Below are 27,246 nucleotides of genomic sequence, written 5' to 3' on the forward strand. Positions count from 1 at the left end.
TTATTGTAATAGGCAATTTTATAGGTTCTATTCCCTTGAGACAGATAATTTTGTATAGTGGAATGGATCCAATTTAAAAGAAAAAAAAATATCTTGCCATTTTCTGTTTAAGTCTTCCCACCCTGTAGTAAAAGATGAATGAGCTTCTTTGACAGTTGTGAAAAGACATACATCTCTGAAAACACAAGCTGACACAAGTAAAATGTCCATGGTGTGTAAGAATTAATATTCTAAAAATAGAAAATGACAGTATATTTTTTGCCAAAAAATTTTTTGCAGCTAATACTTTGTTAATATGATGATTACATTAACTTTATAGTTTTCATTCGCTGTTACATTCAGCTTAATAACGATAACATTTCCAAGTTGTACAGAAAGATATCTTTGTTTATCTTTTGAAGAAAATATCTTTTGAAGGTTAATAATAATGTACAATTTTGAGCTTTGCCTTTGTGTGAAATTATACATTGATCAGGGTCCATCGATGCTTATAAGTAGATGTATGAGCTCCTCTGTCCCACATAAACAGTGGGTGGTGTCTGCTTATCCAGACCACACAGGGGGCGGGGCCTAAATTCCAAAGAGGAACGAAGTTCCGGTGTTTACGTCACTTTGGGATCGGCTGCAAGCAGTTGAGCAAGAAAGCAAGCAGCGGGATTTCGGGATTCTTACATTCGCATCTTTCCAGTAAGTAAAACATCCAATATTAGTTAACTCTGATATTTTATTACGTTTCCAGTCGTGCTATGTTCGATATATTTGATAGCTTTTTGTTTTTTTTTCCTGTTTTATGACCATTATACATTGTTTCAAAGTTGTGAAGCGATGCTCGCTCAGCAACGGAAACTTTAGTCCTGAAGGCCGCCGTGTTATCTGTAGCAACAGGTCCACGACGAACATTTCTCTGCTTCGTTTTTTAATTTGTTGCACGAATACATAAATACAGAAAATAACAAGCTCCCTTTTTTTTTTCTCCAGCGGAGGACAGGAGCTTGGAGCTAGAGAAAGTAGCCGTGCCTGTTGTCAGGTTCAGGCTTCGGGATTACACAGATCTCCAGTCTGAACGCTTTCGTCGAAACTGCCTGTGGGGATTCATGTTGGACTGGTTAGCTAAATGCGGTACGAAGCTAAAATGATGCCGGTAAGATTGATTTACACAAGTTTTAACGCTGTTCTTTACCTTATTGTGTTTATTTTCCTGCAACATGATCGACATTTGATCTATTTTGCGTCAGGATATTTAAATTCACGTGGTAACCTGATCCCCTAACCCCTCTGTAAGCTTTTAGTGTACTTACGCTTTGTGAGTGTGCTGAAGGACAAATCTGCTTTCTTGGATGCATAATGCCCAAACCTTTATTTATTTTCTGATGGCGCATACTTGGAAACTGAACAACTAACCAGCCTAACCACAGAAGCTTTTCTGAATTTACATAGTCAGTATTTGGATACCAATTATTCTGAGAGCATGCACCGCCCAGGGGGCACCTGCCAAGTGTTGTTGGCAAAGGCTAAGCTTAGCTTTGGACTCCTGCGGTATCATCATCTTCATCATCAGTGTTCCAGGGCTTTTGCTGCAGTCTGGGGTATAACCAGAGGCGTAGCCAGAAAACGTACACTGAGGGGTGGCCAAAAGTTGATAGGCACCAGAACCTCAGGGTCAATCTACACTGTTCCAAGAGGAAAATTAATGAGCTAAACATTCATATTTTCTAAATATAGACAAACTCTAATTTTCCACAGCCGTTGCTAACAAATAGAGGAATATAGTCAAATATGTCTTTACTTACCTACTCGTATCAATAAACATTCTGCATAAAATTTATATTTACAAATACTAATGTCTACATAAATTGATCATTTAATATTTTTTTAATTAAAATGGTTATCTATCTATGATTTCACCGAAGACTCCTACATGACTTGCAGAGACGCATCATTTACCCCATAAGACACAAAATCTATTTCTGAAACGACCATTAATTATCTACTTATCGTATTTAATGTTAGTATATTGATGTGCATAATTACTCAGTGTTTTTGTTGTCAAGTGATTGTTTATATATGAAAAATTAAAATGATTTGTCACCATCTGAATTAGATGGAAATAAATGGTAGGGGTGGCCAATGATTGGCTAGGGGTTATGCCCATCGAGCTCCGCTTCTGGGTATAACCTATCATGCGCTGGGAAATGGTACAATTGTAATTTAAACTGTAGGACTTCAACAGGGGGTCCGCAACCCCCAGGGGGTCCATGGAGGTACTGCATGGGGGTCACGAAAGTTTCGGTTAATTTGACTTTTTTTTTTTTTTTTTTTTCTTGCAATTTTTTTCCATTAATTGAAATGTCTTTAAATACACATTAACACAATTTAATACACTGTAGTAAACAGATAAATGGACGCAGAAGATGTCTTTCGGTCATTAATGCACACATTCAGCGACACACATGAGCTCTTTCAAGCTGGGCACCGTTTCATTCACAACACCTGTCCCATCATATCGATGAACCAGAATCAGAGAAGTACTTTAATAATCCCAGGGCGAAATTACTTTTGTTACATTACTCTATATGTAATAGAGTGACTATTGGACTAGTTTGAAATAACACAATTTCGCTAGGGGGTCCCCGGTCTATCTCGCCATCAGTTTGGGGGTCCTTGTCCTGGAAAACATTGAAGACCCCAGATTTAAACAAGCCAAAGTAATAACATAATTGATATTGTGTGCTAATAAATAGCAAAATAAACTCTGTGTCAACATTATACTTAAGCTTTAAATTAAGAATTTCCATTTCCAGAGTTTTGATGGTAACTTGCGTGTCAAATCAGTATATCTTTTGTGCAAAAATAGTTTTAACTATTATATAATTGATTTATCAAATACAGCAGCTGCAGTTTTACCGGTAGATACTTTGTTTTCCTTTACTTACCTGTGGTTATAAATAGCAAAAAACATGCTTAGTGTAAGGGATTGCCTTCGAGTCAATGAGTCGATGAAAGTGGTTTTCTTTAGGGCGACAGTGGCGTTGGATGGAGGAGTTTGCCCTGTAATCGAAGGGTTGACGGTTCAAGCCCCGACTCCGGCTTTCATTGTCGTTGTGTCCTTGGGCAAGACACTTCACCTGCATTGTCTACTGATGGTGGTCAGAGGGCCCGGTGGCGCCAGTGTACGGCAGCCTCGCTTCTGTCAGTGAGCCCCAGGGCAGCTGCGGCTACAATGTAGCTTGCCACCATCAGTGTGTGAGTGTGTGTGTGAATGGGTGAATGAATGTAGTGTAAAGCGCCTTGGTCAAGTCTCCTAACTTGAATAAAGGCGCTATATAAGTACATGCCATTTTACCATTTTTTTTTTTTTAGATAGAAAACTTTGAATCAGTTTAACTGTATGATCTGGTTTAATTGTAATGTTCCTTGAGATGACATATGTTGTGAATTGGCGCTATATAAATAAACTGAATTGAATTGAAAAAACAAAGCTTACATTTTGTTAGTTATATAGAAACTCTATATTTGTAACTTTAGGGCACTCTTAAAGCTAATGGAGTCCAATCATGTCGAAGAATATACAATGACTTGCACTACCATGTACATTTTACTTTTTATTTTTTATTTATCCATATTTTTATCCTAAGTGTATATATTAGTATATTTTTTGCATGCCTTATACCCCAGTGTTTTTAGAGATTTTTATAATTTTATTTACCTATTTCATATATGTTTCATGTTGCACGATTGTACCATAAAAAATTCCTAGTTGTGAACCCCTTCACTAACAATGGCAATAAACCCGATTCTGATGACGGACTTGCATGCGATCCCACCATCAGATTGAAATAAATGAAAAAGCTTCTAATTCCAGGATCAGCTGAATATATCGAATTATAAACTGAACAGCAGTCACTGATCACAATGCAGCATCCAAAGGTTTGGTCAGTTAATGTTGTTAAGATTTTATTTATCAAAACACAGACTTTCATTGCCTGCCTGCTTGTTTAATAGGTCACCACAGAGTAAATACCTTTTGCTTTTTCATGTTAAAAAGTATATTGGAAAATTGCAGTTTACAGTAAGCTTTATTTAATTTTAGTTTCTTTATCATCTTCTGCCCATTTTTTTCAGTTAAAGCTTTCTGTGCATGAAATGAGCATTTGGGTTCAGTAACAGGGCATACAGTACAGAGGGACCTTTAAAAAATGTTGATGGTATAAACTAATGATGCATCTTACGTAAGTCCTTATCTCGATGAAAGTGTTGTTCTTCTTGGCAACCGAGTTGAACTGGATAACACCTGTCTGGTTTATGACCTCCGCTTGTTATTGGCAGGCGCTCAACATTTTAATAAAATACTTAAGGCTAATAACCCACCCGCTGTTTTTGTGGTGATGGATGTACATACGTTTTGATGAGATAAGACTTCCCATTTGTAAACAAAAAGAAAGAAAACTGGCATGTATTCAGTCTTTCTGGAGTAAGGTATTGTCTTTTGAATTGTAGCACCAAGCAGTGACCCAGGCTGGACTTTGGGCTCAGGGGAATAATTGGTGTCATAGTTGTAAATAAGGGGTCACTGTCTTCTGGAGCACAATGAATCGGGGGCTCTTTAACACCATGTTGTGGAGACCCCATTGTAATCCTGTGCTGTGGCGCCTCTCTGATAAGGGACACTCAACCTTTATTGACCATTATATTGTATAACTCATTTACACCTGAGTTACGGTTATCGCTGCTTAAACGGCTTTGTCCAGCTGTCCCTGATTCAGGGCTGTTGTTTCTATGGGAAACATTTAGTTTGCGTTTCTAACGTTACAACAAAATATCCTGTTGGTTTCTTATTTCTCTCCCATGACAAAGGCTGCTATGTGAAAAGATTTTCAAGGTTGATAGTTGATATGTTTGTGTACATATTTTGGTTATCTTTATTCCATCACACATTTTTTTTGCACGTCTCAGTAACATGGTGCAAAATCTATATGCTGTGGTAGATGGTGGGGAAGGACGGTCATAATTCAATAAAAAACTGAGGAGGGCTGCTGTTGCATTCCTGGGTTAACTCAGTGAGATATGACAGAGGTGTATGGTGCCTGAATGCAAACCCACATGCTGATTTAACATTAGGTAATACAGTATCATGGAGTTCAAGGGAAACAATTTGTTTATGAAGCTAGAGCATGACTCCCTTGTAAGCCTTGTCTGCAAACTATTAACTGGAGGTATTGGGGAAAACAATTCACAAGCTGAATTCTCAACGTATTGGATCACTGCCTCACTGATGAGAAATGTGTTTACTGAACACTTTTTGGAGAGCAAAGTCGGACGGTTGTTTAGAACTAAATAATGGAATGTATTTATTTTAGTAAGAAGCCGACAGCCATGTGGAAATATCTGCTTATGGCTATGAAATGTGATGCAACTTCAGTTAAAGAGGCTATAAAAAGAACAAGTTTTAAAACGGATTCTAGAAAATGTTGCCACGGTATTTCCTTAAAATAATTTTTAAATCATCCAGAGCATGAATCAGAAGGAGAGCTCTTAAAAGCTTATGAATTTAACCAAGATGTAAAATATTTTTAAGGCTTATGTAGAATATCTTAGTTTTAGTTGTAAAAATATCATGTTAACTGATATTCAAGATTTTAATTTCCTGTTAGAAAAACGGCCGCTAATTCCATCAGCTCGCCCACCTATACTGGTCAGTAGTCTTAAAATTGGGTATAAATGTGTTCTTTGTAAGTTTACTACTTGTAAGGTTTGTCATATTGCAGATTTTGTTAGTTTCATTCTTTAAAATCCTAAGAAAAGAAAAATACATCTGAGTTCCTGAGCTGGGAAAGGCCATTGCATACTTTATTCAGCAGTTTGTGGGCTTTACTTAGCTTGGATTTGCATGTTAAAGATTACACACTACAATGACACGATTCAGTAAGTTTTCACTGAATAGCTAAGTCCGTCACCCACATTTTCCCCAGCTCGTCCTTTTTTCATTGTATTACACAGAGTGCAGTAATTTACCATTTGTCTGTTTTTATTTCTACTTGCTGAAGGTTTTGTTGTATACATTTATATTTGTATTAAAGAATGTTTGTGTATTCTTTTTTAGTTTTTCTTTAATACCTTCTCTGTCCTTGGTGGGTTTTTTTTCAGTCATTAAGATTAGCAGACAGGGCAGCTGCAAAAAAGAAAGCAATAATTCTCCTCTGCTTAGATTCCACTTCATCTCCCAGACCTGCTCTTAATGGGAACCGTCTCATCACGTAGAGCAGGCTTGGAGGATATTGTGCAAGCGCTGATCATTAAGTGATGGTCTGAGTGCTGCAGTGCAGAGGCATGGCGATTGTTCTGACTGAAGTGACATTGTTAGTTTTGGTTAAAAAAATCTTTTCTTAATGCTGCAGCTAAAAGATGCAAATGTATTGCCTTTATCTTGTTAGTTTTTCTCTCCTGACCTTTTCCCACTCATTGCCTCATTCCTTTGAGCAGTCCAATGTTCGGGTGAGTGGGTGAATGCGATGAAGGGGAATAATGCAGAAAACCATTAAGGGGGTTTCTGTTGCCTCACCTTTCTGAAGGACTGCTATGCTGGAATTGTTTCAACTCTTGGAACAGTGGTGCATGGACACACACATACACAGGCTGCTGTTGCTGCAGTGCTTTAGAAATACATTGAATTGAATTCAGATGTGACTTCATCCGCTAAATTTAGCTGATTCTGTGGGTTTGCAACTAATTGAAATAATTAAAGTAAAAAGAGAGTGCAGAAGTCATTAGAAAGAATAATCATTAGATTGGTTAAATTATAACTAGAACTATCTGTGCTGTAAAAATGCCTCTTGTCCCTTTTAAATTAGTTTATTTACTATATAGCATTGGAGAACATCTTGTGTAGAACCAGTAGTAGTCAGTAGTCTTGATGTAATAAATGATCTTTAAAGTAGTGGTAACATTACCATGGATCAGAAATTTAGTTTATTTTTGCATCAGTAACTGGATGTGACTGTGATGTAGGGTGAAGACGAGCAGTGGCGACAAAAGCAATGCCTGCTGCTCCTGTCAGAGCTTCAGAGTGCAGTTTCACCCAAGCTCCACGGAAAGTGGCTGTAATCCAGCCGTACCTCCTGGACAAGAAGGGAATGTCTCTGAAAAATCAGCTAGATTAATAATTTACATTTTTCACTCTCTGGCCTTTCATTGCAACATCCTAAAAAAAGTAACTGTGTTCAAAATTCGATTCCAATGTAATCTGCCTTTTCCTAGCTGTTTATAAAAAAATATATATATTTATTTATTTATATATATATATATATAGGCTTTTTGATTGTTTCTTTTCTATGTATGTTTTTGATATTTGGTTCACATCATGATGTCAACAAGAACTCAAAAATCTCTTGGGCACTGGCCAATATTATCTTTATCAATGTTATTGTTGAGACATTTAGATATTTCAGTCTATGTAGCTTTATATTTGATAGAATCCCTGCCAACAAATTGCCATCTTGATACAGTTACTCATAACATTTATGATGATGTATGTTTGATTTCCAGTCTTCTTAGCCTTTGAGCTCCTTCCAGCAGGGAGCTTAAGCACTGCCAGCTGCAGCCTTTCCCCCCCTTAGATCTATTCTTATTACAGCACCTTTTTGTCTCTGGGTTTTTATGTTGCAGCCTTTCATCTCTCTGAAATACACACAGTCCTTTCTGTCTCCTGTAGAGAAAGGTCCTAAAACTGACCTTCAAGACCTTGGGGTTTTGTTCTGCCCACGTTATTACAGCTTTCCCTTTAGCCCGGGTACTGAAGAATGATTCAGATAAGGAAAATAACAAGCCGTATTGTTTTAGATAAGAAGTAGTGACTATTGCTGGTGTGCGTGCTTATGAAAATAAGCCTAACATTGTGTCTGAGAGCCAGCAAACCATTAAAATGCTGTTATTTTATATGGCAGATTATCATAATCCCTCTGATATATCCCCTGTGACCTTGCCTTATAGCTGCTTCAGTTTCAGATAGCTGGGGGGAAGACTACTTTCTTTAGATTGGCACTCATTTTTATTATATAAATCTTTTCTGTCACAGTATTGCCATATGCTGGGAAATGACTTTGACTTTGCTGATGCTGTAATAGAGTTATCAGTCTATCGCTTTAAAAGAGCCTGACATAGGCGGTATGTACCTTGTGCATTCTTGGGCAATCTCCCAGGCAGGAAGGAAGTGTAATTCAGCTTTTGATGCTTTCATTTGCTTCATATCTAATAGACGGAAGGCGAAGCTTGCAAATCTCTGCCAGATGTTTTAATTCAGTCTGCGTTAGTTTTGCCCAGTTTCTTTTAAAAGCACACAAAGACATTGTTTCTAGTTCTCTGCAGAGCTGCTTTTATTTTGTCCTGTGGAGGGACCATCAGGCTGTTATTGAGCTGTTTAATTCTGCTTGGTGTTGTCTATAAATATTTAATGGACTCGATTTGTCCAGCTCTGTCAAAACAGGGGGTCCAACCAACTATTTTCCCCTCATCATATATACCAAGGTGATATATTTCTACTATGAAGACACACATTTTATGCAGTTTTTCTTTTTTTTCAATTGGTTTTTGACAATCTGTAGTGTTGCCAGTAATGGCAGCCGAGTGTAATACATCCTGGAGAAACCCCTAATGTCACTGTTAGCACCTGGATCATTAATCTTTTTTGCTGAAAAGTATTTTTTATTGTAACACCTCCAGGACCTCCCTCCAATTGATTCATCCACCTTCTCAGTATTTGTCACGTCTCCAAATGTTTACATGGCCAGTTCACTTGTCCAATATCTCCAGAATGTTGTGAACTAGTTGGTGCTGATCCTTAAAATGCTTTTCTGGAATTTAAAGCTTGGTGGCAAAACATTTAGTCCAGTTTGGCTAACTTCTTACTACTACATCTTACTTCTACTCTGCTTACTTCGACTGCTGCCTCCTCGACCCAGCCCCCGATAAAGCGGAAGAAAATGAATGGATGACTTACTTTATTATCTTTCATTGAAAAGGAATAAAAAAAGGTTCAGATCTGGGAACTGTTCTGTATGGTACATTGCTGGAAAGGATGATGCTCCCTGTGCTGACATCGATGACTCACCAACTCTGTCAATGGGAGTCTTTCACTGAGATCTCTGTTAAGCAATCCAGTCATGTCAGGCTCCATGCATCAGCAAACTACCCACCTTACTTTCTGCTATCACTATAAAAACAGTTGTTATGGAAACCTTATCGGGGGGGGAAGGCATCAATTCTGAGTCAGAACTTGTCCTTCAAAACAAATTTCTGCATCCCTCATGTCTTATCACCTAAGAGCTGCAGCTGTCTCAGCGTAAAGGAGCAGCTAAAGTGCTTCTGTTTCTAAATCGTAGCAATCGCAGCTTGGCATATTTTCTCCTCAAACCCTTTGTGTTTGTGACACAGTTGATTCTAAAATGTAGACGCCATTTCATAAAATGTTGTGTTTAGAAAAAGGAATCTATCCTGAATCTGTGGAACATGGATAGATGACGAAATTTGTTTATATCACTTTATCTGTCTAGTTTAGGACTGATTTATTTTTGATGTTTTAGCAATTAAACTTAAATAAAGAGCTATGAAGTCAGATTGATTGCATCAGCTAGATCAAGTGTGCACATTTACACACTCAGCCAAACCGTTAAGTGAGCTATAACACATTTATTCATTGAAAAACCTAGCAGAGGACCAGCACCTGTCTAAATTCAGAGTGGGGCCAGCAGCCGACAAAAGAACTGCAACCCTTTTCCTGTTCAATCAGCTCAGCAGACTCATCAAAGCTTCTTTTTTTTTTTTTTATATATATATATATATATATATGTCAACTAAGCTTGTTCTAACAAACATGACTGAGCTAAGCAGCTCCCAGAAACAAGTCACTCATCTGGTGCTATTATTGAGACTGGTACAATGGTATGTCTGCATACTAAACCCTGAGGCTGAGGCAAAAAAGGTTCAGTAGATCCAGTTTATGTCACAGCCTCTGGCAGCTTTGTTACAACACAGCTTTTATTCAAATGGCATCTAAACTCTTTGCATTGTGGAAATACACTATATTGCCAAAAGTATTTGCTCACCTGCCTTGACTCACATATGAGCTTAAGTGACATCCCGTTCCTAATCCATAGGGTTCAATATGACGTCGGTCCACCCTTTGCAGCTAGAACAGCTTCAACTCTTCTGGGAAGGCTGTCCACAAGGTTTAGGAGTGTGTTTATGGGAATTTTTGACCATTCTTCCAGAAGCGCACTTGTGAGGTCGCACACTGATGTTGGACGAGAAGGCCTGGCTCTCAGTCTCCGCTCTAATTCATCCCAAAGGTGTTCTATCGGGTTGAGGTCAGGACTCTGTGCAGGCCAGTCAAGTTCATCCACACCAGACTCTGTCATCCATGTCTTTATGGACCTTGCTTTGTGCACTGGTGCACAGTCATGTTGGAAGAGGAAGGGGCCAGCTCCAAACTGTTCCCACAAAGTTGGGAGCATGGAATTGTCCAAAATGTCTTGGTATGCTGAAGCATTCAGAGTTCCTTTCACTGGAACTAAGGGGCCAAGCCCAGCTCCTGAAAAACAACCTCACACCATAATCCCCCCTCCACCAAACTTTACACTTGGCACAATGCAGTCAGACAAGTACCGTTCTCCTGGCAACCGCCAAACCCAGACCCGTCCATCAGATTGCCAGATGGAGAAGCGCGATTCGTCACTCCAGAGAACGCGTCTCCACTGCTCTAGAGTCCAGTGGCGGCGTGCTTTACACCACCGCATCCGACGCTTTGCATTGCACTTGGTGATGTATGGCTTGGATGCAGCTGCTCGACCATGGAAACCCATTCCATGAAGCTCTCTGCGCACTGTTCTTGAGCTAATCTGAAGGCCACATGAAGTTTGGAGGTCTGTAGTGATTGACTCTGCAGAAAGTTGGCGACCTCTTCGCACTATGCGCGTCAGCATCCGCTGACCCCGCTCCGTCAGTTTACGTGGCCTACCACTTCGTGGCTGAGTTGCTGTCGTTCCCAAACACTTCCATTTTCTTATAATACAGCTGACAGTTGACTGTGGAATATTTAGGAGCGAGGAAATTTCACGACTGGATTTGTTGCACAGGTGGCATCCTATCACAGTTCCACGCTGGAATTCACTGAGCTCCTGAGAGCGACCCATTCTTTCACAAATGTTTGTAAAAACAGTCTGCATGCCTAGGTGCTTGAATTTATACACCTGTGGCCATGGAAGTGATTGGAACACCTGATTCCAATAATTTGGATGGGTGAGCAAATACTTTTGGCAATATAGTGTATGTTTGTGATGACATTTCCGGCACATGCTTAAAGGGATTTTTTTTTTTTTTTTTGAGGATTTAATGACGTGGCTTGCTGTTTTCATGTTTGTCTAAGATTTATATTAACACTTGATATAAACTATATTAATGATAAAACAGGTCTTTTTTTACTTATTTATTTTGTTGTATTTCAGCACCATACCAGTAGAAAAAGGCTTATACTGCGCAGCTTACTTTGAAATGTGTATTTTACAGTTTGCCCATCTTTGCAACCTGAAACAAAAACCTCAGTTCTCCGGAATCAGCTGGATATATTTGGTTTCTTCTTGTTGTTAGAGGGATTGCTGTCTGTGGTTTTAGCTGGAGTGAAGTTAAATGGAACTCTGTTTTTTTTTTCCCCTCTGCTGATAAAGATAAACACAGTATAGAAAAGTCATCCCACTGTTAAGGAAGAAGATATTTTATGTAGACACGGCATCAGATGCTGACCCATAGGGAAATCACCCACTGGTTTCAAAGAGATATGTTGTTTACTTTGCCATCATCCATCCCACCTTAACCCGGATCCTTCATGAAATATTCCTGTTCCACCCATTTTATTTATTTATTTTTTACCTGGTAAGCCTTGCTTACTCGTTCTCTCTTCCTCCTCTTTCTATGTACAGATGTTCTTGACCGTATACCTCAGTAACAATGACCAACATTTTACTGAGGTTCCCGTTACCCCGGAGACTCTGTGCCGTGATGTGGTGGAGCTGTGCAAGGAGCCCGGGGAGACGGATTGTCACTTATCAGAGATGTGGCGTGGATCTGGTGAGTGCCTTGCAGCAGATAGGAAGAGCCATTCCCCAACTACCATTAAGCACCTAAATGTCTCTTTCTTTTCTCAAACAAGAACTGCAGAAGTGGTTTATAATTTCCTCCCTGCCTCATTTTATTCCCCCATGTAATAAGTATTCAAAATCCAGGGCTCAAATAGAAAGGTTTTCAATCCGTTTCCATGGTGAGGCTCCTGGAAGAGGGAGACAAGTGCCAATTATTGTCCTCGAGTGCCTTCACAAGAAATCTCCAGAAGGAACGCCGTCTTTATTTTGCTACCATTTTCCACGAAACACTTCAGAGCACCCGTAACACCTTAAGATTTAGAAGAAACCCTAATAACGATGATGGGATTTTTACATGTTAAATTATTTGGTTGTGCTACCATTATAACTGGTTACCTTACTGGGATGTTTCGGTCCCTTTATGTAATAAAAGGAGCTTAGGTCTGCAGATGAAAATGTCACAAGGATCGTTGAGCCCTGTGGTGTCAAACAAAAAGAACACACACAGCACTTTGTTTTTGTGTGCGTCATCGACTTTGTACTAAGAAACTTAATTAGGATGCCTCTTGGTGTTTCTCTAAGCAAACACCACATGCACTTTTGAACAACTTTGGCCTTGTCAGGTTTAACCTCAACAGTATTTTTTTTCTTTTTAACCTCACATTTTTAGAAACTGTGTTAAATTAATATCCTTTGTCTACAGAGAGACCTGTAGGCGATGGTGAGAGGATGTTTGATGTGCTCCAAAGATGGGGACCGCACAGAGGAGAGGTGCGATTCTTTCTGCGGCACAACCGAGCCCCCGGCAGAGAATCTGGTACGTTTCAGTTTGTGAAAGCCCACCTAGAACAGCTGAAGCAGTCAATGAAACATAAGGTGTTACTGCTCACTTCTTCTACAAAGAAAACCCAGTTGACCAAGTGCTGTCTTCAGAGAAAACATGTTTGACTCTGTGATTTGAAATGCCAGAGATTCCTTAAGTCTTCAGTTAGACAATTACCTACTTATTTACGGGTCTTTTTGCCAGTCATTTCTAAATAAAGATTGTCCCAGAACAATTTAATTTAAAAAGAATAAGGATGTGTCCGAACTTCTGCCCTAGCCTCTCAATCACTATATAGAGCAGGGAGTATATAGTGGACTTCATAGTGAACTCAGTTAACCGACCGTTTAGACAGATGATCACTACTTTCCACTCCCCGTTGGTCTGGTAAGTCCGCCTCCCTGCATGGTGCTGGCGTTCTTTGTTCTTTATTGCCGCCACAACAAATCCCATGATGCTTTGCGAGGAGAGTTCTCACAAATCATTCTGGTATAACCCACTGTGGGAAATTTCAAGTCCGCTATTTCATACACTAGATCTTCGGACACTCATCTAACATTGCATAATCAGTCACTATATAATGCTCTGTATAGGGTTGAGTTCCTGTGAATGACATATTGTGAATTTGTAGAAAACTGAAGAAATCTAAAGGTAATTTCTGCTCATCAAGGTGTTGTCTGTTTCCAACCAACTACTTCATATTGAAACGGACAGTAGTATCCCATTTGAGCTAGAATGGCAAAATAATAGTCCACCAGCATTCCAAAGTCTTATCTCTTGGTGAACTTAGAGCAGGTTAATCACAAGAGGAACAATTTTCAATTCCTAAAATCAGCAAAAATGGGCAATCTGACTAGCTGTTAGCATGTGAGCTTTTTCCCCTAAAATCCTGGTATTATGACATCCCCTCTAATAAAGTTAACCAAGATAAAGAAATCCCTTCCATATAATCAAAAATCAAACCCTTGAGCAGTCTTATTGTTGGAAGGCAGAGAATCCCAGTAACATCTTCACCTCATCCTTTTTTCTTAGGATAATAATATTGTGTCTTACTGGTCATCCACCATCTTCTCAACTCCTGGTTGCGTAAATAAGCCCTTTTACCCCTCACAGCTTGAGTCTAGCCATGGGATTAGGTGGTTGTTTTCCCTTCTTGTTATCTTCAGCTGGTCTTTTTTCCCACACTGTTAGCTAAGCTTTTCTCTGCCCTGCCAACAAAGCCCTGGATTAGCTTTTTGTGCAAGTGTTTAATAATGTTCATGACCAAAAAAGTAATCCAGGGCAATATAATAGAGATTTCCGATTTCAGTCGTGCCTTTTGCTTAGATAAGAACTTAACTTATTTTATATTTAGCTTGCTTTTGAGTGCTTTTGTAAAGAGCAACAAAAAATAATGAAGTCAGCAAGTTCCTGGGCATTGAAATGGGTATATCTCTTTCAGATGCCATCTCTCAACTAAAATTCCAACATATAAAAAGACCAGACACAGTTTTGGTCTCAGACTCAGAAGCTTATGTATTAGTTTAAATCCTAAGATTATTGCGAGTCACAAAGTGTACTTATCCCACCAGTCGTCCAGAGGAGCAGCTTTGAGAGTCTGTGTTACCTGAAGCACGTCCTTCTGTGCTGCTGTGTTAAAGAAACCTCCCATGTTTTTGTGGTTGCATTTGTTTGTTTTAGACACCAACAGGCAAAAAGCCAAGAGGGAGTTCCAATCGTTTTTCAAAGATGCCTGTAAAGGCCACTGCTTTAAAATCCCTCACTGTCCTTTGATTTGACTTAATGTAAAAAAAAAATTGGGATTTTGATGAAACTCTGCAGCAGATTGTGATGCTTAGTCTTTATTTCTTTATGTCTGTCACAAAGGAGGAACAAGAGGCATGGATTCAAAGAGAAATGGGGTGAGGGCCCCTCCAGAAAGGAGGATGGAGAATGGGGTAAGGTATTTACTTTGTTTTGGCAAATCAAGGTGTTTTATTCAAGACTTTATTCAAGACTTTATTCAAGACAAACCCATTTTTTATTTCAGAAAGATTAAAAACCTATTAACGGCTTCATTCAGAGTGGTGTTTGCAGATTAGAGCCTGGCGCATATTTTATGTAACTTTTGTGCAACAAATGTTCTCCCTTATTTTCCAACCCAAATGTGTCAAAACACATCAAATATTTATAAAGTTTTTACAGGTGGCAACTCCCCGGATGGATATGACACTAGCTGAGCTACAGGAGATGGCTGCCAGGCAGCAACAACAGATTGAAGCTCAACAACAGCTGCTGGCTTCCAAGGTACATAAAGCTGTACAGAGAAGTTTCAGGAGAGATGAATTAAATGGTCAAGATTAAAGTAAAAGCCAAAAATGTTTAGGAGAGGGCCTTTAAAAGCTAGTGCTATTATAAAGTTGGTAATGCTAAGAACGTATTTGTTGGTTGTGACAGTGTGTCCTGAATTGTTAATTGCTGCAAGATTAGTTTCCATTATCTGAGAAATCTAGACGACTTCCTCCTGGTATTTGTATAAGTTTCTCTTCTCTTCTTAAGGACTCGTTTCCCTCTCTGTTTAAATCTATTTGTTAGATATATTTAAAAAGCTGAGGTATAAATTAAACGTCTTTTAGTCTTTTCTTCTCTCTGAAATGTTTCTATTCCAAATCTTCTCCGACTCTGAGGCAGTATGTGACCTATGTTAAGTATGCTTTAGGACAGTACAGGAAGCCAAGGAATGTGGCTTCCAAGCAGGCACGTACACTTCACACACATCAACAGATTAGTTTCAGCTCACATGACCAGACGTCTTCCAGAATAGCTCACCTTTTTGGGAGAATTCAGTAAAATACTTCACCTGCAATCTTATTGCTGAAAATTAATTTTTTTTAAGTTGAATAAATACAATCTTGGCAATTTTAACACCATCTTATCAATGCTATTAAACTGAATGTTAAAAAACCTATGTAGATAGATGTATAAAAAATAATTAAAGTCCAAAAATTATTTTAGACCCTTTTTGGCTCCCCTCACTATCATCTGCAGGGCCTCTTTTGTGCCTTAGCAGCTGAGAAGTGGTATGTCTGCACCTTACCTCACAACTGTGGAATGTTTTCCAGGATGATGTTAGAGAACAATGTTTACTTTTCATTATATCCCATCCCCAAGTATACACAAAGATGCATGTGACACTCAGTATGATTTCATGGTGTGATATTCCTACTTATGATGACGTGCTGATGTGATGATCTACAAATAAAGATTTTTGTTTTGTCACTTTCTTCATTTTTAATTGTCTTCTTTTTCCCCTGTGCAGGAGCAGCGGCTGCGCTACTTGAAGCAGCAGGAGCAGCGTCAGCAGCAGCAGGCATCTGAGCAGGAGAAGCTTCAGCGCCTTAGAGAAAATATTGAGAACCAGGAAGTGCGACTCAAGAAGGTCAGAGCTCTCAAGGGCCAGGTGGAGCAGAAACGCATCAGCAACGGCAAATTAGGTGAGGTCCCTTACATTTATTTATTTTATTTCTTTTAAAAAGAGCAGCCCCTCCCAGATTCTCCTGTCCTTGTTTTTATGTTTGTATTTTTCTTTCCCCTTACTCTCATTTCTGCAGTGGAAGAAATCGAGCAAATGAATAACCTTTTCCAGCAGAAGCAGAGAGAACTAGTGATGGCTGCATCAAAGGTGGAGGAGCTTAGCCGACAGCTAGAAACGCTTAAGAATGGCAAAAAAGAAAACATGCATGACAATCAAAGCTCAGTGGCAGAATTGGACCGCCTCTACAAAGAGCTGCAGGTGAAAGAAATGCAACAAGCAAAAATAAAAACATTAGAAAAGCCTAGATGATGTACTGACACCTGTTTGGTCTGTTTCTCACTGATCAGCTCAGAAACAAGCTCAATCAAGATCAAAATTCAAAGCTGCAGCAACAGAGGGAGAATCTAAATAAGCGAAACCTGGAAGTGGCTGCCATGGACAAACGGATCAGTGAGCTCAGAGATAGGCTGTGGAAGAAGAAGGCGGCCCTTCAGCAGAAGGAGAACCTACCTGTAAGTTTAGCCATACAAACTTTTCCCATCTTTTTATTTAACTCATCATGTTAAACTAAAAGGACAGTGGCTGCTAAGAGGAGTTGCTACTGATATAACTCCCTCTAGTGGCCTTAAAGTGAGGCTGTTCTTTTTTTCTTTATCTTGCGATTCAGATGGAAAAGTATTCAGAGATCAGCACTGCTGATGTAAGGCGACTCTCACTTACTGTCCTTTTTTGGGAAGACTAATCATCTTCCTCAGTTGAGGAGATGAATGCCTTTTGATTAATCTTTCTCTTTTCTCTACATTTGAGAATAAGATCCTCCAAAGATCACATGACAGAGCAGCTTTTTTTTGCTCTCTTGCTTCCTCTCCCTCCCACTCTACAGTCCTGTTTTGGCAGAAACAAGTTCTGACGACAGGGGAGCTGAAATGAGTCAATCTCATCAAGGCAGGCAGGAATTTCTCTTTAGATGTTATCTTTTCTGGCTTTCCTCTTAACAAAAAAAGCACTTGATTTCTTAAAGGAACACCCCCATTTTTAATGTATTGTATGATTTTAAAAGTCATGCTTTTTTGGTAAAGCCTAAAGCATACAGTGTTTGTTTGAGTTAGGCCAGTTGATTTCTTCAGTTTGTTGTTGCATCATTGGCAGTAAAATTTAAAGTACTGGGTGTTCTGTCTTCTCTCCCCCTGCTCCTCCACTCCACGCTTCCCCGTTCCAGGAGTTGTTTTGTACACACGTTGCCATGGGACTGTAAATGGGAGTTAACCGACTCATTTTCACAGAATGAGGGACTGAAAATGTAACTTCTGCTTCACAAAATACCCAAGAATGAATGCTTTTTTTTTTCTTTCTTTTTTTTTCTGTTCTTCACCTTTCTACTTTTTAGTTGTTAAATGTTTTTTTTATTTGATTTCAATCCGTCTGAACATATAACTTTTATTGGTTATTACATTAACTTCTCCTTTCAATCAGATTATAAAATGATCAGAAATCCACCTGATGTGTATTTTGTGTTGAGTTAGCTATGTTAGTAAAGCAAACACATTAAAGTGGGCTATAAATTAGAGTATGAATAAGGCGTATCACATATATCCTCCTGAGGTTTTGTAAAAGCTTTTTAATGAGTAACACACAGTCTGCATTAGGGATGCAAATGATTGATTACTGAAATCATTTCAAGCTGAATAATCTTATTGATCAACTAACTAATAATAAGCAGCCATGTTTTTACAAAGCTCAGTTTTCTCTTGTAACAAGGTGATCTTTCTGTTAGCATATTATAAACTGATATTGAGGCCCTTATGTTGAGATAAATAAATAAATAAATCATATTTAAGAAAACATTTTTTACAGCTGCATTAGGTACTAATTGTGGAAAGAAAAAAATGTTTACTTGCACATTCCTATCAATTAATGGAAAGGAAAAAAAATGTAATCTAATGAACCATTAATGGACAATTTATCTTATTTTAATTATATGTTTACATCTCTAGTCTTTATTAAAGCATTAGTTTTTCTTTTAAGCCCTCTTGACTTATCTAATAAATTAGGGTCAGTATATAGAAGCCTTTGCAGTTTTGTGTGTGAATGTGTGTTTTTAGAGATGAAAACCTGAATAGACTCAAGGGAGAAGGTGATTTACCCACACCCTGCCTTGAATCATAATTAGTGATCTCTTTCAAACCAACATAAAAACACAAACCAACCAAAGCCACATTTCCCTCCAACCAAACTGCAAACGTCTGGCAGCCGTCACCAATTCAAAGCATGTTGACCCAAGAGGGAGACTCGGGGCTGCCAGGAGAGGGAGAGCCTCCCCAGATCTTCTTAGCTACTGTTCTATTTTTTCTAGGAAACACAGAGTTAATATTATATTGAGGAAGGATTATTTGGTCTTTTGAACTGCTTTTGCATGTTTGTGCTTTTTGTTTTCTCAAGAATGGCTATCCTGTTAAAGAGAGGGCTTCAAAAGACGCTCACCGGCAGGTAACTAAATTAGTATTGCAGATGTACATTCTACGTTTATCTGCTTTTTAATCACAACTAAGAAGCATGACTGTGCACGGCAGCTTTCATTGGACTTTACAGCATGACATTAAGAGCATGTTAATTTTACTAGAAAGTTCACATAGCTGGTAATGCAAAAGAAATGTTATTTGTAGGAGATTTGTTAGGAGTTTGGAATTTAAAGTCATTTAGTTTGGTAATGAACAGTAAAGTCATCAGTTTTATTTTCTGCCACTGTTTACTTCCAACTTCACTGATTCTGTATTTAAACTTCAGATCAAGATTGTGTCAGAAAATTACTTTAAAGTCGATGTGTCATGGTCCTTTCTTTGAGTTTTTTTTATTGATCAGTGCGTATTAGCCAAGAGATTTTTCCCAGTATCCTTGAGTACCGTAAATGTTGGCAATATATTCCAGCTATATTTATTCAAACCGATTTATCAACGTTACTTCTGCTGACATGGCGTTTATTTTTATTTTTGACATTAAGAAACAATATGAAACAGACACCTCTAAATATGTAGAGATGGTTTTGATCTGATCATTGCGGAGCATAGTGTTCCCTTTTGCTGCATAATAAATGAACATTATCTGGTTAATTAGTTGTGCCATCTGCTAGGGTAGACACCCTGAAATAAGTTGATTCTTCCAGTAACTTGCAAAAATGCAGCCTGCTGTTTTAAAACAGTGTTAAAACAGATAATTGGTTGGCACCTCTTTTACAATGATAGAAGTCTTTGCTAAGCCAGCTGAGCAGCAGTTGGCAGCAACAGGTGAGGAAGTAGTGCTGCTTTACTCTATGCTTGAAACAGAAAATTATAGTCTTTCTGACACTTAGTGGTCACATTGAGATGATTTGAATCCACAGGAAGCTGTAACTTTTTCAAACTTTAACCAGGCATGGCACCAGAAACCAGACTATTCCTTGTTAGCAGGCTTTTAGATTTGGGTTAATATTACATCAAGGAAATAAGTATCTATCTGTGACCTAGCAGAAATTCTTAAATCACACAGAGTATTTAGTTTTAACAACAAGAAAATTATGTTAACTGGGAACGGTGATGCAGGCAAAACATTTCTGAGAATGATTTGAGTTTCAGCGAACATGTTCATTTTGTTGGAGTCCAACGACCAATTAACAAAAGATGCTGCACTGTAATAGCTGAAAAACACAAACTAAAATTTTCAGCTGTTACACACCCAAACTAACTTTCAAGTTAAGGAGTTTATTTAAACTCAAGGGATAAATAAAATCCTTTATAATATATTTAACTATTTATTGATGAACAATAAAAAATACCCTTTCTCCACAAGAAAAAATCCCAATATCTGTTGTAAATTACTTTCTACTGGAAGTTTACTACTTTAGGCAATGAAACATCAACTTGAAAGGTGCTAAATTCTACATCAACAGAAATAAAATCAATTGATGGATTATTTGTTGATGGAGGAAAATTGTAAATTGGTTGCTGAGCCTGTTGTTTAATTGGCTGATTAGCAACATCATTATTCTTTAGGCTGATGATTTTGGTAATGGTCTCTACTTTGTTCCTCAGAGTTTGAAACTTAAGGGTTTGAAAATATTTGATTTCAATACCCCGTGTAAAATAAAGCTGTGTTTTTGTTTTTTTTTCTTTCTTTTCTCCATTGGTGGTTTTAAATTGGCTTCTATTGATTTTTCTCATTGTGGTCAAATTTTTTTTTGTCACGACTTGACCACTGAAATGTTTCAGCACTATCTATCAGTCAGAAAAGAGAATGTTTTTCTTTTCTTTGTTTTGTCCTAAATGATAACCCTAGCATGGCATGCTTTACCCATTTCAATCACTAGTTTCTCATCTGGTACCATTTCATGTATGAAATGATCGGCTTCTTCCATTGTGTCTTAAGCTCTTTGGATCTTCTGTTGAGCTGTTTGTAAGAAATCTCATCTTGATTTTGCCCCTTTCTTCCTGGTCTCTGCTACAGCTGCCCTCCGACAGCCAAACCGGGCCACAGTCGGGTCCGTCTCGTGTGGCAGCAGTCGGCCCTTACATCCAGTCGTCCACCATGCCCCGCGGCCCAGCAAGGCACGATCTTCTGGTAAAACCAGCCTATCCAGACGGCACTGCGACTCTACCAGGCAGCGACTCTCAAAGTAAAGCCAGTGCAGGTGAGATCCCCTGACGGCAGACGCCCATATTTGTCCCATTTATGACATAAACATATTTGATCTTTTGAAAATTATCTTAGCTCGATATTTATTGACTTACTTTTACTACAGACATGTATAGAAACATATTTTGCCCTCTCTTTGTTTTGGTGTCCCACTCAAACTTCCGGCACTCGTGCAGGAGCAGCGGAGACTGCTGCTCCTGCTGACTGTGATGTCAGTCTGAGTTCAGAAGGTAGCCTGCCCCCTCACCCCCCCAAACACACACAGAGACACTGACTTAATGTTGTGACCTCTCAATTCTGCTTCCTCCCCTTCTCTGTTGAACTATTCTAAAGGCTGATAAGATTTGCAGTGAAGGATTTATTCCACAGATATTTGTGTTTTTGCTGATACTCTTTATGTCTTTGTACCTTACTGGTTTGTTGCAATGGTTTAGGAAACGCATAGTAACTAACTACCATCATAGTCAATCTCTAGTCTTTAAACAGCATTTTTCACAACATTGGAAAAAAGCCTGCCTTGTGTAAAATAATAACATGCAGTAAATGAAAACAACAAACATTAAAAAACATTTTATCAAAACTTAAGAGTTGGGGCTTGGTTAATATTAAAAAGGACATTATTTTAAAGATCTAAGTACTTCTGATTCTCTGCTTCATAAAAACACTCTTGCACTGCATCAATTTGGTACTTAGTACTGAGCCTAAACTTACTCACCTGGTGACAATGATGAGAGAGGAAACTGAAATCACTATTTATAGAAATATAAAGAAAGCAAGAAGTTCACATCATAAATGAAAGTCCACAGGCATAGGGAAGGAAATTTTAAGTTGACAGAAAGTGTAGGAAAACTAGAAAGATTAGGTCATTATAATCACTAAAGGTCAGAGTCTAGCAAGAAACGATAGAGAAGTTTGCTTTAAGTTTTCTGTGAAATTATTTTCTTTTTAAATGTTGATTTGCAGAAACTACTAGCTCATTGGGCAAATCTAACAAAGATTTGAAATCTATGAAGAATCAGAGAGTAGTTCAACTTAATATTTTTATGCCGTTGTAAATTGATCCCAGAGTTCAGTACCTGAGTACAGAGGCAATTATAAATTGTGATGTCATATTTTCGGGTTTTAAAGCCAGGGGAAGACAATTGGACCACTGCAACATTTCACCATTCTTCTGCACAATCTAATCATTTTTTATTATTTTTTTTATAAATTTGGCTGAGGATAATGAATCATCTCTGTGCATCTTTGTACTGAATATTTTTACATCCGAGCTGTTGATAGCAAAATGTCAGCAACATCACACTCTGTCCTGCTCAGACTATATTGTTTTATTTAAATCCAAAGGGAAAAGGCAGTGAAAGTAAATAGTTTTTTTTCTCCAGTCTGTCCTGTTGCATGCGATTACTTGTGGTGGGTTGATGTGCAGCATGGAAAGGAGAGAGAGCAATGGAGGGAGGGAGGGAGGGAGGGAGGGGTGGGCGGGAAGATGGAAGAACCTGCTCTCAATAAAACAGTCCTTCCCAGTTCTTCTTCTGCTGAAGTGTAGAGCAAAGCATGATGCTGACTCTGGGAGGTTGCGCTGCGTGCTGCATGGCTCCTGAGGCAGGGCTGTGCCTTGGCTCTGCAAACATCATGTCTAAAGCAAAGGAAACTTAAAGCTTTAAGACCACTTTGCTTGTTTTGTCTTTCGAATGCATCTCCATCAGAAGCCATGTTCTTGCTCAACCCTCTGAAAGAGCTACGGGCAAAAAGAAAAGGTACACACTCGTGTTTGTGTGCGTGTGTGCTTCTAAGTAGTTCTTTATTGCGGCAAAAGATTTCAGCTGCTTCAGATATTTCGGTTTCTCATTTACTCGTATTCTGCTGGGTTTAAATCCAGCTTGCTGAGTTTTCTGGACCGTTCTTCCTCTGCATCTCTAAATGGGTCAGATGGAACAAATTCATAACCTTCACTTGAGCTGACAGTCATTACGGACTGTGACATACCCGGCCTGTTCATGCCTGCACAATGTGCAGCGATGTACAAATATGCCTCATTTGTTGAGAGTCTTATGGAAATATGCTCGTTGTTACTATGGTTGAGATGCTAATCTCACTAAAAGCAAGCGCTCATCCTACCACAGTACTCCTTGGTCTTAGCCAGTCATCCAAAAGCAGCCATTATATAAGGGATCCTTATTTGTGCTTTGTGTTGATGATATGGTTTGCCTATAAGGAATATTGAACCATTTGTACAAAACTTTATCTCTTCCTCCTTCTTTGTGCGCCCCTCAGGTCTGCAGCCTGGAAAGCTGGCTGACTGGAGCTCCTCAGGTCAGGATTCAAAGACCAATGGACTCGGCTCAGCTTCAACACTGCCTCGGATGACCTCTCACACCAACTCTAACATAGAGCAAGGTGAAATAACGGCACACAGAATCTAAATCATTGTAATACATTAGTATCCAGGGAAAATAATAAACTACTATTAGGGCTTATTAAGCAACTCTCTGCCCTCTACGTTCAGATGAATCAGAGCTGAAGAGAGACAAGAAGGTGCGCCCCTTCTCCATGTTTGAGCCAACAGAACCTCCTGCCGCCTCCCTTCGCAAAAATCAGAGCAGTGAAGATCTGGTCAGGGATGCACAGGTAAGAGAAAAACATCCTGTTAGGCAGAAAAAAAGTGTTACTTACCTGCCGAAACTCTTCCTCTTGTCTAAAAAGATCTCCTTTTCTTACATAACTTTCCAGTCTGCCCCGAAGGCTGCAGTCAAGGTGCCCCCTCCTGTTCCCACCAAACCAAAAGGTCCCAGTGTCGTTCCTTACAGCAAACAAGGACTAAACACGGGCACCTTCCCCAAGACAAAGCCCCACAGCCAGCAGACCCAGACCGCCCAGGGCAGGGGCCCTCTTCCCACCTCTCAAAGCCAGACACTCCCTCTACCTTCCAAGCAGGACACTCCACCTGCAGCTACGGTCCGACCTTTCACTCCAGAGCTTCCATCCTCCAGCCTGACCAAACCCCAAACTGTAGCAGCCAAGTCCATTTATACCATGTACACTCAGCAGGCTGGTTCAGGGAAGCCGCTCCAGCCGGGGATCCCAGGAGCCATCAACAGGGTTCCAACCCGCAGCAGTAAGTTTACAAGGGGGAGGAATATTCCTGGTTATTACTTTTAAATATGACTGCATGAAAACTGTTATCTTTGAAGTTCCTGAAGAGAACCCTGAGGAGTGCTTTTGAAGCCTTTTTTTATGGAAAGTTAAATGGAGGAATAAAATGGTGACAAGACAGCAGGTTAACTGGAGCATTTGGAGGTTCATGAAGTAAAAAATAATCACAGTTCTGTTCATTCTAAGAGGGTCAGAGCATGTTAACTAAGGAAGCTACATACTGTAGCTCATCTTACATAGAATGAACATGGACAAAAAGTATTTCTAAGACAATATTGGATCATATAAAATGTTGAAATTTGGATTCTTAGATTTTTTTTGCCATGTTTAGTCAGTTGGATAACAGTAAACACTAAATCAGTGGTTTTAATAATGTGACTTCTTAGTCATGCTTTCCCATCACTCTAGGGGTTTCTGTTAGCATAATGTTTTTCTAGCAACAAATACAATTCAGCAGAGATTAGTTTAAATGGAAACCAATGCAGCCTGTCTTGATATACTAACTGAGTTTTTTGTTTTGTGTTTGTCTGTAGTTTATTCTAAACCTGTGAATCCAGCTGGAGGCTCCCAACATCTGGAAAATCCATATCTGGAGCGCCGTTCCCCAGACAATGAGGTGGACAATGTTGTGAATCGATCCAGTCCCAGTGTCTCTGAGGGTCCCCAGCCAGAAACTGAGAACATCCCTCGTCCTCTGAGCCCCACCAAGCTGCTCCCCTTCATTTCCAACCCCTACAGGAATCAGAGTGACGCTGACCTCGAAGCCCTTAGAAAGAAGCTTTATAATGCCCCCCGACCCCTGAAGAAGCGCAGCTCCATCACTGAACCAGAGGGTCCTGCAGGGCCCAACATTGAAAAATTACGCTATCAGAAGACCTTAATTCCAGCTTTTGCCAGAGAAGCAGAAAAGGCGGCAGGTGGATCTGTCGGGCCTCATGTTCAGAGCTCACAAGGTACCGCAGAACCTGTCCCATCAGAGCCGGGTCAGAACACTGAGAGAGGGGAGCTTCCATCACACCCAGCGGGGGCCAACGTTCCCCTTCCAACCTCGACTGAACAGACGCAACCACCATCAGCCTTTCCGGACAGTGAGCTCATCATTCCACCTCCTCCTCCATCCCATCCAGCTCCCAGACCTGACGATGCTCTCTTCCCTCCTCCGCCCCCTGCTGGTGTGGATGACGCAATGCCCAACCTGCCTCCTCCGCCTCTTGAAAGCTTTGTTGAAGAGTTCCCCCCCTACCCCCCACCTCCATACCCTAGCGGAGCAGAGCAGGACAGCCTAGGAGAGGACACCTTCAACATGACAGCCCCTGAGGTCACTGGACAGGTCACATTGCCCCCGGTACGAACATATAGGTGCTTTAAAACTATCAGAAGTTTCACATTTTCCATAAGGGTTTACATTGATCTATTTTAAAATTCCTTTGACTCTCTAAAAGTTCAGGTCATGAGTACGTTTTTTGCAGAAGTAAACTGATCATGTTGTGTAACAAAAAAAAATCCTTAAAAAGCACAGTTATTGTTCCTGAGGAAAATGGGTCCTGATCTCCTCAAACTAAGAGGATAAAGTAGTTTGGAAAATAAACACTAGTTTGTGTTTTCTTGCTGCTAAGCTGTTGGAGAAAAGAGTTAAGAGATTTTGATGGAAATGTGGAAGGACTGAGTGTTATGACCCATTTCCCCCCCTCCTCTGGTTCAATTCTTCTCACCTTTCCATAACCTGCATACAAGGCTTTTGTTCTAAATGAGGTTGCATAACAACAAAATCGTTTCTGTGAATAGCTTTTGCTTAGAACCTAGATTAACCTGCACACAGAGCTAGAATAACAAACCAGTTTCTGCTCCACAACTAGACTGAGAGTTGATGCTTCAGCAGCACAAGCTGAAGGCGTTTTGAAATTCTTTGAAGTGATGATAAATGCTGTTTTATGTTTTAATTTAGGGAAAGAGGACTAATTTGCGTAAGTCTGGTTCTGAAAGGATCGATCACAGCATGAGGGTGAAGTTTAACCCGCTGGCTCTGCTGCTGGACTCCTCTTTAGAGGGAGAGTTCGACCTGGTCCAGAGAATCATCTATGAAGTAAGACCTGTTTTCACCATATTTAAAACACTTGCTGCAGTGTATTTTTCCTTATTACTCTGTTATGATATTGGTTACCTTAAATGAGTAAAATATTAAGACGTCCTATATAATTTTGTTTATCTCTTTAACTTTTAGATAATTTATTCTGATTTCGCAGCAAATTTATGAGCATCTATTATTCAAATATCTTTTTCATGCCAGTTGTAATTGATAATGATCTGCATTGAAATAAATCAAACTTGCATTTCTTTTTTTTTTTTATTAAATATACCTTAGAATGCATTTTTAGGTTCAAGTAAAACAAAGATATTCTCAAGTTACAAATACAGTAAAATTTCTAGGCAAAGGTGTCTATAGATAAAACCCCATTAATAATCGATGCATGTGTAATTTATATGCTTGAGATTCATATTATTGCTATCTTATGTTTCGCTCACCTCAAAATGCGGAAATGTGCCACATCATGAGATTCTCTTCTCCTAACGGGAGAGCAGTGATGCCTCTTAGGGGAGCAGCTTTAACTGATGCTTCTTAATGCCCATGAAATTATGCATGTGTATTACTTCATGTGCATTGTTTCATTGGCATTACGCTGCCATGCGTTATGCATAAGTTAGGCTGTCATTGGACAGAAGTTCTGGACTTATGAATACGCTATGTATATGCCCAAAATTGAAAAACAAATTGCATAGAAAGTTCAACATCGGGCATACGCTGTCTAAATCAACAAGGTGTGACAGGAACCTCAGGAACTCCTCCTATTGATGTCAGTGCGGTCGGTTAGATCTTGTATTTGTTGCTTTTTGTAAAGATTACATTTTTTGTTTTGTAATGTCCTATCGCCAACCAGGCTTAGAGTATGAAATAGTTCGACTTTCAG

General features: G+C 39.3%; 1 protein-coding gene across 3 annotated transcripts in view; it reads left to right on the forward strand.

Annotated features, from left to right (window-relative positions):
- Window positions 1-536: 536 nt before the first annotated feature.
- LOC119788555 (apoptosis-stimulating of p53 protein 2-like) overlaps window positions 537-27,246 on the forward strand; it is a 28,478-nt gene continuing 1,768 nt past the window's right edge. The window contains exons 1-17 of one of the 3 annotated variants that reach the window (XM_038292957.1): window positions 537-687; window positions 979-1,141; window positions 11,967-12,114; window positions 12,829-12,942; window positions 14,815-14,885; window positions 15,133-15,234; window positions 16,247-16,421; window positions 16,539-16,720; window positions 16,810-16,974; window positions 17,130-17,162; window positions 18,902-18,949; window positions 20,939-21,122; window positions 23,402-23,524; window positions 23,634-23,755; window positions 23,858-24,242; window positions 24,814-25,625; window positions 26,226-26,363. In XM_038292957.1, coding sequence (XP_038148885.1) covers window positions 1,115-1,141; window positions 11,967-12,114; window positions 12,829-12,942; window positions 14,815-14,885; window positions 15,133-15,234; window positions 16,247-16,421; window positions 16,539-16,720; window positions 16,810-16,974; window positions 17,130-17,162; window positions 18,902-18,949; window positions 20,939-21,122; window positions 23,402-23,524; window positions 23,634-23,755; window positions 23,858-24,242; window positions 24,814-25,625; window positions 26,226-26,363 — 2,829 coding nt within the window. In that variant the 5' untranslated portion in view covers window positions 537-687; window positions 979-1,114. The remainder of the gene's footprint in view (window positions 688-978; window positions 1,142-11,966; window positions 12,115-12,828; window positions 12,943-14,814; window positions 14,886-15,132; window positions 15,235-16,246; window positions 16,422-16,538; window positions 16,721-16,809; window positions 16,975-17,129; window positions 17,163-18,901; window positions 18,950-20,938; window positions 21,123-23,401; window positions 23,525-23,633; window positions 23,756-23,857; window positions 24,243-24,813; window positions 25,626-26,225; window positions 26,364-27,246) is intronic. The other 2 variants (XM_038292958.1, XM_038292959.1) reach the window with 2 other exon arrangements.

This window comes from Cyprinodon tularosa, unplaced genomic scaffold (assembly GCF_016077235.1).
Source record: "Cyprinodon tularosa strain WSP-4 unplaced genomic scaffold, ASM1607723v1 ctg32, whole genome shotgun sequence".
Lineage (NCBI taxonomy): Eukaryota > Metazoa > Chordata > Actinopteri > Cyprinodontiformes > Cyprinodontidae > Cyprinodon > Cyprinodon tularosa.